Source organism: Scardinius erythrophthalmus (genome assembly GCF_964197995.2).
Source record: "Scardinius erythrophthalmus genome assembly, chromosome: 20".
NCBI classification, from domain to species: Eukaryota; Metazoa; Chordata; class Actinopteri; order Cypriniformes; family Leuciscidae; genus Scardinius; species Scardinius erythrophthalmus.
In genome coordinates, this window is record NC_138240.1 from 491,242 (window position 1) to 501,241 (window position 10,000).

At 41.0% G+C, this 10,000-nt stretch overlaps 1 protein-coding gene across 1 annotated transcript in view; it reads left to right on the top strand.

Annotated features, from left to right (window-relative positions):
* lox (lysyl oxidase) overlaps nucleotides 1–10,000 on the top strand; it is a 13,562-nt gene that overhangs the window by 2,912 nt on the left and 650 nt on the right. Inside the window, exons 4-7 of the mRNA XM_081348867.1 lie at nucleotides 4,047–4,203; nucleotides 4,272–4,367; nucleotides 6,011–6,126; nucleotides 9,907–10,000. The exon at nucleotides 9,907–10,000 is cut by the window's right edge and continues 650 nt beyond it. Of these exons, the coding sequence (XP_081204993.1) occupies nucleotides 4,047–4,203; nucleotides 4,272–4,367; nucleotides 6,011–6,126; nucleotides 9,907–9,913 (376 nt within the window). The 3' untranslated portion in view covers nucleotides 9,914–10,000. The remainder of the gene's footprint in view (nucleotides 1–4,046; nucleotides 4,204–4,271; nucleotides 4,368–6,010; nucleotides 6,127–9,906) is intronic.

A 10,000-nucleotide genomic window follows, 5' to 3' on the forward strand; every position in this document is an offset into this window, starting at 1 on the left:
CGGCTTCTGAACTGGTTGCAGTTCTACTTTGGCTCCACATGAGGGCGCTCACAGGACGAGTGCAGTTCCACTCTGGCTCCACATGAGGGCGCTCACAGGGCGAGTACAGTTCCACTCTGGCTCCACATGAGGGCGCTCACAGGGCGAGTACAGTTCCACTCTGGCTCCACATGAGGGCACTCACAGGATGAGTGCAGAATGAATGGAGGTCTATGGCGCTATACCCCTCAAAATCCACTTTTCTCAGGATATAATGTTTTGTCTAGCAATTTGAATGTTGTATTCGAAAGGAGATGCAAAGAAATTACACATTGCTGGGTGTTCGATTTTTTTGAGTCACTTATTTGCTTTAAAAAGTCTTTTAAAGTGTCAATGACGTCATACACATCGTACGACCAGAGATACTGCTTTACGGCAATCCTTCAGTCACTTTGGTGCTTTCAGCTCTGCACTTTCTTTCCTCTCGAGGCGTCGACAACACAGCTGACACAGGCAAACACACAACACAGCTGACACAGGCAAACACACAACACAGCTGACACAGGCAAACACACAACACAGCCGACACAGGCAAACACACAACACAGCCGACACAGGCAAACACACAACACAGCTGACACAGGCAAACACACAACACAGCTGACACAGGCAAACACACAACACAGCTGACACAGGCAAACACACAACACAGCTGACACAGGTAAACACACAACACAGCTGACACAGGCAAACAGGCAAACACACAACACAGCTGACACAGGCAAACGCACAACACAGCTGACACAGGCAAACACACAACACAGCTGACACAGGCAAACACACAACACAGCTGACACAGGTAAACACACAACACAGCTGACACAGGCAAACACACAACACAGCTGACACAGGTAAACACACAACACAGCTGACACAGGTAAACACACAACACAGCTGACACAGGCAAACACACAACACAGCTGACACAGGCAAACACACAACACAGCTGACACAGGCAAACACACAACACAGCTGACACAGGCAAACACACAACACAGCTGACACAGGTAAACACACAACACAGCCGACACAGGCAAACACACAACACAGCCGACACAGGTAAACACACAACACAGCTGACACAGGCAAACACACAACACAGCTGACACAGGCAAACACACAACACAGCTGACACAGGGAAACACACAACACAGCTGACACAGGCAAACACACAACACAGCTGACACAGGCAAACACACAACACAGCTGACACAGGGAAACACAACACAGCTGACACAGGCAAACACACAACACAGCTGACACAGGCAAACACACAACACAGCTGACACAGGCAAACACACAACACAGCTGACACAGGCAAACACACAACACAGCTGACACAGGCAAACACACAACACAGCTGACACAGGCAAACACGCAACACAGCTGACACAGGCAAACACACAACACAGCTGACACAGGCAAACACACAACACAGCTGACACAGGCAAACACACAACACAGCTGACACAGGTAAACACACAACACAGCTGACACAGGCAAACACGCAACACAGCTGACACAGGCAAACACGCAACACAGCTGACACAGGCAAACACACAACACAGATGACACAGGTAAACACGCAGCACAGCTGACACAGGTAAACACACAACACAGCTGACACAGGTAAACACACAGCACAGCTGACACAGGCAAACACACAACACAGCTGACACAGGCAAACACACAACACAGCTGACACAGGCAAACACACAACACAGCTGACACAGGCAAACACACAACACAGCTGACACAGGTAAACACACAACACAGCTGACACAGGCAAACACACAACACAGCTGACACAGGGAAACACACAACACAGCTGACACAGGGAAACACACAACACAGCTGACACAGGCAAACACACAACACAGCTGACACAGGGAAACACACAACACAGCTGACACAGGCAAACACACAACACAGCTGACACAGGCAAACACACAACACAGCTGACACAGGCAAACACACAACACAGCTGACACAGGCAAACACACAACACAGCTGACACAGGCAAACACACAACACAGCTGACACAGGCAAACACACAACACAGCTGACACAGGGAAACACAACACAGCTGACACAGGCAAACACACAACACAGCTGACACAGGCAAACACACAACACAGCTGACACAGGCAAACACACAACACAGCTGACACAGGCAAACACACAACACAGCTGACACAGGTAAACACACAACACAGCTGACACAGGTAAACACACAACACAGCTGACACAGGCAAACACACAACACAGCTGACACAGGCAAACACACAACACAGCTGACACAGGCAAACACACAACACAGCTGACACAGGGAAACACACAACACAGCTGACACAGGCAAACACACAACACAGCTGACACAGGCAAACACACAACACAGCTGACACAGGCAAACACACAACACAGCTGACACAGGCAAACACACAACACAGCTGACACAGGCAAACACACAACACAGCTGACACAGGCAAACACACAACACAGCTGACACAGGGAAACACAACACAGCTGACACAGGCAAACACACAACACAGCTGACACAGGCAAACACACAACACAGCTGACACAGGCAAACACACAACACAGCTGACACAGGCAAACACACAACACAGCTGACACAGGCAAACACACAACACAGCTGACACAGGTAAACACACAACACAGCTGACACAGGGAAACACACAACACAGCTGACACAGGCAAACACACAACACAGCTGACACAGGCAAACACACAACACAGCTGACACAGGCAAACACACAACACAGCTGACACAGGGAAACACACAACACAGCTGACACAGGCAAACACACAACACAGCTGACACAGGCAAACACATGTGCTAGAAGAGCTTTAGTTTTGTTGTTTTAAAAGACCATCAAGCCGTATCTCTGGTCGTAGTCAGTCCTTCACTGACCAATCAGCGTTCATTAGCAGAATGCTAGCGTGTTATGGGCAACAACAACTCAACCTGTAAGAAATCGAAAGGACATAAGTACTCGTTCATTCAACTTTCGACCTATAACCCATGATGCAAAACCTACAATCAAATCTGAGATTTCTCAACGGCAATCGGGTGAAAGAGACAAATTTAGCCGTCTAGCTCCATAGACTCCCATTCATTCTGCACTCATGGCCGATCGCCCTCAGTGGAGCTCTGGTGGAACTACAACCAAAATTCTGTACAATGGGACTTAATAGGGAGTGGCCAGGCTCTCTGTAGATGGGCTCTGCTCTTCCCAGCTTTTGAGGTCACTTGTCATGCGTCGGGTCAGAGGTCACCCTTCCGCTGGAACTCGACTCGCATACGGCCGTTACCAAAAGCCAGTGATTATAGTTTATTAAGTTATAAATATGGATATTTTTCTTGGCTTCAGAAGGCCTTTATTAACCCCTGGAGCCGTGTGGATCACTGTTATGATGGATGGATGCACTTTTTTGGGCTTCAAAATCTCAGGTCCCATTCACTCCCTTTATTAAACTGGGATGAGCCAGGATATTTCTCAGATTGTTCGGCTGAAAGGAAAAAAATCATATATACCTAGGATGGCTTGAGGACGAGTAAATCATGGGATCCTTTTTGGGTGTACAAACCTTTAAAGTACATTTATATTGTAGCGAACAGAGAAAATGACAGACTCACTTAATGGTCTTAATGCTGCTTTATTAATGTGAGCACTTGTGTGAACGATGCACAGTCCAGCGAACTTCAAACTTCTGGAACTTTCACCCCAGATCCAGCACATATAACTCCGCAGACTCGTTCTTCAGGAGAACAGCACACGCCTCACAGAACACATGAAAGAACGTACATGCACCTAGAACACTCCTGATGTAGAACATAAAACAGTCTTTAGACTTGCTACAATATAACTAAATGTTTGTTACACCAGCCCTAAACGACAGAAAACAACATTGCTGTGATGTGGTTTCAAATTAATCTTCTGGAAAAAAGAATAACAAGCGAAATGAAAGCATGTGTGTTCCAGTCACTATCACAGCATGAACGAGTTCTGCCATTACGACCTGCTGGACTCCAGCACACAGCAGCGGGTCGCCGAGGGCCATAAAGCCAGTTTCTGTCTGGAGGACACGTCCTGCGACCCCGGCTACTACCGCCGCTACGCCTGCACGTCCCACACACAGGTGCGTTCACACCGCCACACACACACAGGTGCGTTCACACCGCCTCATGATCCCGTGTCTCGCCGCAGGGTTTGAGTCCTGGATGCTACGACACCTACAGCGCGGACATCGACTGCCAGTGGATCGACATCACGGACGTCCAGCCGGGACGATACATCCTCAAGGTCAGAAACCTTCACGCTTCTCTTAAGGATTGCTGTTGTTTTGTAGGTATGATATATTCCACGAGTTCACACTTACATGTCATTAAGTGAAGTAAAGGTTATGCGTATTTGGCCGAACCCAGAGTACTCTCCCCGGTTGTTGTAAGAGTAGTTAGGACTAGAAGTGAGGAGATGGGGTGGTGGAGGGATGCTGTTAAAGAGGTAAATCTGCTGTATATCTCTTATTTTGGTAATTATTTGATTAACTGAGTGCGCTCCTCTTCAGTTCATTTAGGTTAATTATCTGAACGTGCTCCTCCCGAACTTTGTTAATAAAACATCATCTAAATTACGTCATATGGCAGGGCTGATTCCAGGATTTTATAAATGGGGGGGGGGGAGGTTGCACAGGGGGTTAGCTAATCTAACGTTACTGGCGACACACAATAGCTTGATCAGTCTCACATGAAAGTAATCAGACTAACAAACAGTGCGATATTTCAAAATATATAGGCTACTGTAATTGAGTGTGTATTTACCATAAACAGTGACGTGTCGAGGTGTCTCTCTCTCCTGTTTGAAAAAGCGGACCAGTGATTCTGCTTTGCGAATCGCAAATCGAGCAGTGATTGACAGCGCTCTGATCCAATGGCGTTGGGCATTGTCATTTTGTTTTGGGGGGTGCAATCATATTCCAGGGTGGGCCGGTGCCACCCCGTGCCCCCCCTCTAGACACGCCCCTGGTCATATGCTCTCAATGACAAATGCGGAACAATTAGTTAATGCGTTCATGACCTCAAGGCTTCGATTATTGTAATGCCCTACTGGGTGGTTGCCCTGCACGCTTAATAAACAAACTCCAAAACTCCAGCTGGTCCAAAACACAGCAATTGCACATATATATTCAAACGCGCATACCTATAGACCTTATGCGCCAGAGAAACGAGGGCGCCGCCATCTTAAGAATATTGTCTTTGAACTTCCATTTTTGCGGTCGCTCTGTATATTTCTATGGCATTGCTGTTTCGTTAAAGTTAACGAAAGTTATCATGAGGATTGTAATGTTTAAAGCAGATGTCTTAACAAATGTCAGTAGACCGGGAAGATTATAAAACAAACCATTCATTAATAAACACGCAAGATCACTGTGAAAATACAGTCCGGAAGTCAAAAGACAACGAGCGCAGCGCTGAAAAGGGGCGGAGCTACATAAGGTCTATAGACTAAACACGTAAAATGCATGTGCACGCCGTCACCATTTTCACAGATTCACGTTTTTGAACTTTACACGGAGATGATAACGTTTTACATTTTTTTTCAACGCATGCACCTTGGATCCTGTTTCAAAGTTTGCGTTCTCGAGCACTAAACACTGTTGTCGTTTAAACGAACAGCCAGTTTTCTGTTCTCTGTTAGAACGGTGTGTGTTAGCGCCCCTAAGTTAATAACTAATGATCTTTACAACGGAAGTGAATCAATCAAACTAACTTTATCTGGACAATAACTTTATTCTAGATCTGCTGTAAAGCCTAAACAATCTCTGTTACTGTAATCTCCTATTATCACTGTAAAGCTGCTGTGAAACGGTCTATATTGTTAAAGCGCTGTATAAATGAAGGAGACTTGACTTGTATGTGTGAGAGGGTTTGATGTTTTTATTCCAGGTTACAGTGAACCCGGGGTTCCAGGTGTCCGAGTCGGACTTCAGCAATAACATCGTCCGCTGTGACGTCCAGTACACCGGCAGCTCCGCTCATGTGTCCGGCTGCGGCGTGACTCCGTAAGGGTTTTTATTTGATTATGCTTGCAAACCGTACAGAGACAATATTAATGATATACAACTTTGTATACAATACACAAAATATATCAACAATACGTTCTATGTCATCTGAACATACAGGAGAAAAAAGAAAAACTTAACAATGATTTGCTAAAAAAAAGAAAAATAATAAAGGAAAAGTAGGAGAAGAGAAAAAAGACCATGAGAATTTTTTTTTATATTATTGTAGCAAGTCTAAAGATTATTTTCAATATCATGTGGCTACATTATTTTATACATATTGTACAAATTAAAGTCATTACAAATTGAGGTTGTCTTACTTGCTTTCTTGTTTACTGAGGATGAAATATTGTTATGTATGGAAGCTTGTTTCCGCCACAGAATAAAACATTTTAAAAGATAATTGGGACTTTTTATCTCACAATTGCAAGTTTACATCTCGCAATTCTGACTTTATTTCTCAGAATTGCGAGATATAAAGTCAGAGTTGCGTGAAATAAAGTCGCAATTGCGTGTTATAAAGTCAAAATTGCGAGATATAAAGTCAGAATTGCGTGAAATAAAGTCAGAATTGCGTGTTATAAAGTCAGAATTGCGTGATATAAAGTCAGAATTGCGTGTTATAAAGTCAGAATTGCAAGATATAAAGTCAGAATTGCGTGATATAAAGTCAGAATTGCGTGATATAAAGTCGCAATTGCGTGTTATAAAGTCAAAATTGCGAGATATAAAGTCAGAATTGCGTGAAATAAAGTCAGAATTGCGTGTTATAAAGTCAGAATTGCGTGATATAAAGTCAGAATTGCGTGTTATAAAGTCAGAATTGCAAGATATAAAGTCAGAATTGCGTGATATAAAGTCAGAATTGCGAGATATAAAGTCAGAATTGCGTGATATAAAGTCAGAATTGCGTGTTATAAAGTCAAAATTGCAAGATATAAAGTCAGAATTGCGTGATATAAAGTCAGAATTGCGAGATATAAAGTCAGAATTGCGTGTTATAAAGTCAGAATTGCAAGATATAAAGTCAGAATTGCGTGATATAAAGTCAGAATTGCGAGATATAAAGTCAGAATTGCGTGATATAAAGTCAGAATTGTGTGATATAAAGTCAGAATTGCAAGATATAAAGTCAGAATTGCGTGATATAAAGTCAGAATTGCGAGATATAAAGTCAGAATTGCGTGATATAAAGTCAGAATTGCGTGTTATAAAGTCAAAATTGCGAGATATAAAGTCAGAATTGCGTGATATAAAGTCAGAATTGCGAGATATAAAGTCAGAATTGCGTGATATAAAGTCAGAATTGCAAGATATAAAGTCAGAATTGCGTGATATAAAGTCAGAATTGCGAGATATAAAGTCAGAATTGCGTGATATAAAGTCAGAATTGCGAGATATAAAGTCAGAATTGCGAGATATAAAGTCAGAATTGCGTGATATAAAGTCAGAATTGCGAGATATAAAGTCAGAATTGCGTGATATAAAGTCAGAATTGCATGATATAAAGTCAGAATTGCAAAATATATAGTCAGAATTGCGTGATATAAAGTCAAAATTGCGAGATATAAAGTCAGAATTGCGTGATATAAAGTCAGAATTGCGTGATATAAAGTCAGAATTGTGTGATATAAAGTCAGAATTGCGTGATATAAAGTCAGAATTGCGAGATATAAAGTCAGAATTGCGTGATATAAAGTCAGAATTGCGAGATATAAAGTCAGAATTGCGTGATATAAAGTCAGAATTGCGAGATATAAATTCAGAATTGCGAGATATAAAGTCAGAATTGCGAGATATAAATTCAGAATTGCGTGATATAAAGTCAGAATTGCGAGATATAAATTCAGAATTGCGAGATATAAAGTCAGAATTGCGAGAAATAAAGTCGCAATTGCGTGATATAAAGTCAGAATTGTGAGATATAAAGTCAGAATTGCGTGATATAAAGTCAGAATCGCGAGATATAAATTCAGAATTGCGAGATATAAAGTCAGAATTGCGTGAAATAAAGTCAGAATTGCGTGATATAAAGTCAGAATTGTGAGATATAAAGTCAGAATTGCGTGAAATAAAGTCGCAATTGCGTGATATAAAGTCAGAATTGCGAGATATAAAGTCAGAATTGCGTGACAAAGTCAGAATTGCGTGTTATAAAGTCAAAATTACGAGATATAAAGTCAGAATTGCGTGATATAAAGTCAGAATTGCGAGATATAAAGTCAGAATTGCGAGATATAAAGTCAGAATTGCGTGATATAAAGTCAGAATTGCGAGATATAAAGTCAGAATTGCGTGATATAAAGTCAGAATTGCATGATATAAAGTCAGAATTGCAAAATATATAGTCAGAATTGCGTGATATAAAGTCAAAATTGCGAGATATAAAGTCAGAATTGCGTGATATAAAGTCAGAATTGCGTGATATAAAGTCAGAATTGCGTGATATAAAGTCAGAATTGCGTGATATAAAGTCAGAATTGCGAGATATAAAGTCAGAATTGCGTGATATAAAGTCAGAATTGCAAGATATAAAGTCAGAATTGCGTGATATAAAGTCAGAATTGCGAGATATAAAGTCAGAATTGCGAGATATAAAGTCAGAATTGCGAGATATAAATTCAGAATTGCGTGATATAAAGTCAGAATTGCGAGATATAAATTCAGAATTACGAGATATAAAGTCAGAATTGCGAGAAATAAAGTCGCAATTGCGTGATATAAAGTCAGAATTGTGAGATATAAAGTCAGAATTGCGTGATATAAAGTCAGAATCGCGAGATATAAATTCAGAATTGCGAGATATAAAGTCAGAATTGCGTGAAATAAAGTCAGAATTGCGTGATATAAAGTCAGAATTGTGAGATATAAAGTCAGAATTGCGTGAAATAAAGTCGCAATTGCGTGATATAAAGTCAGAATTGCGAGATATAAAGTCAGAATTGCGTGACAAAGTCAGAATTGCGTGTTATAAAGTCAAAATTACGAGATATAAAGTCAGAATTGCGTGAAATAAAGCCGCAATTGCGTCTTATAAAGTCAGAATTCTGACTTTTTTTCTCGCAATTGCGACTTTATATCACGCAATTCTGACTTTATAACACATAATTGCGAGTTTATATCTCGCAATTCTGACATCTTTTCTCAGAATTGTAAGATATAAAGTCCCAATTCTAAGGAAAAAAAAAACTGACTTTTTTTTTTACCTCAGAATAGTTTATATCTCACAATTCTGACTTTATAACACGGAATTGTGACTTTATATCATGCACTTCTGACTTTATAACACAATTGCGTATTATAAAGTCAGAATTGCGAGATATAATCATGCAATTCTGAGAAAAAAAGTCAGAATTTCAAGTATATTTCTCGCAATTGCGAGTTTATATCTCATAATTCTGACTTTATAACCTGCAATTGCGACTTTATATCACGCAATTCTGAGATAAAAAGTCAGAATTGTGAAATTAAAAAGTCGCAATTACCTTTTTTATTTTTCACTCTGTGGCGGAAACAAGCTTCCATAGTTACGGTACATTTAAATTTCTTTTAAAAAAAAAACTAGAAAAAACGGTTTATTTGTTGGTGAATTTACATTTATGTATATAAAATTTGCCAAGAAAATAAATTAAATCGTTTTTAGTGGGGTCAGAATCAAAGTATCCAAAAATAATGTCTTTAAAGGTTACGGATATATCTTGCTGGATATTATCTGTTATAAATGTGTCGATATTTCTCCCGTCTGAAGAGTGTTGAGCGCCTCCATCCTTCTCTTCACAGACACTGAGCGGATTCTCCCACCGGACCGGAAACATCAACATCACTGCTGTTCATCACAGATCATCTGTGCCGAATGAAGCCGATATCTGTGAAG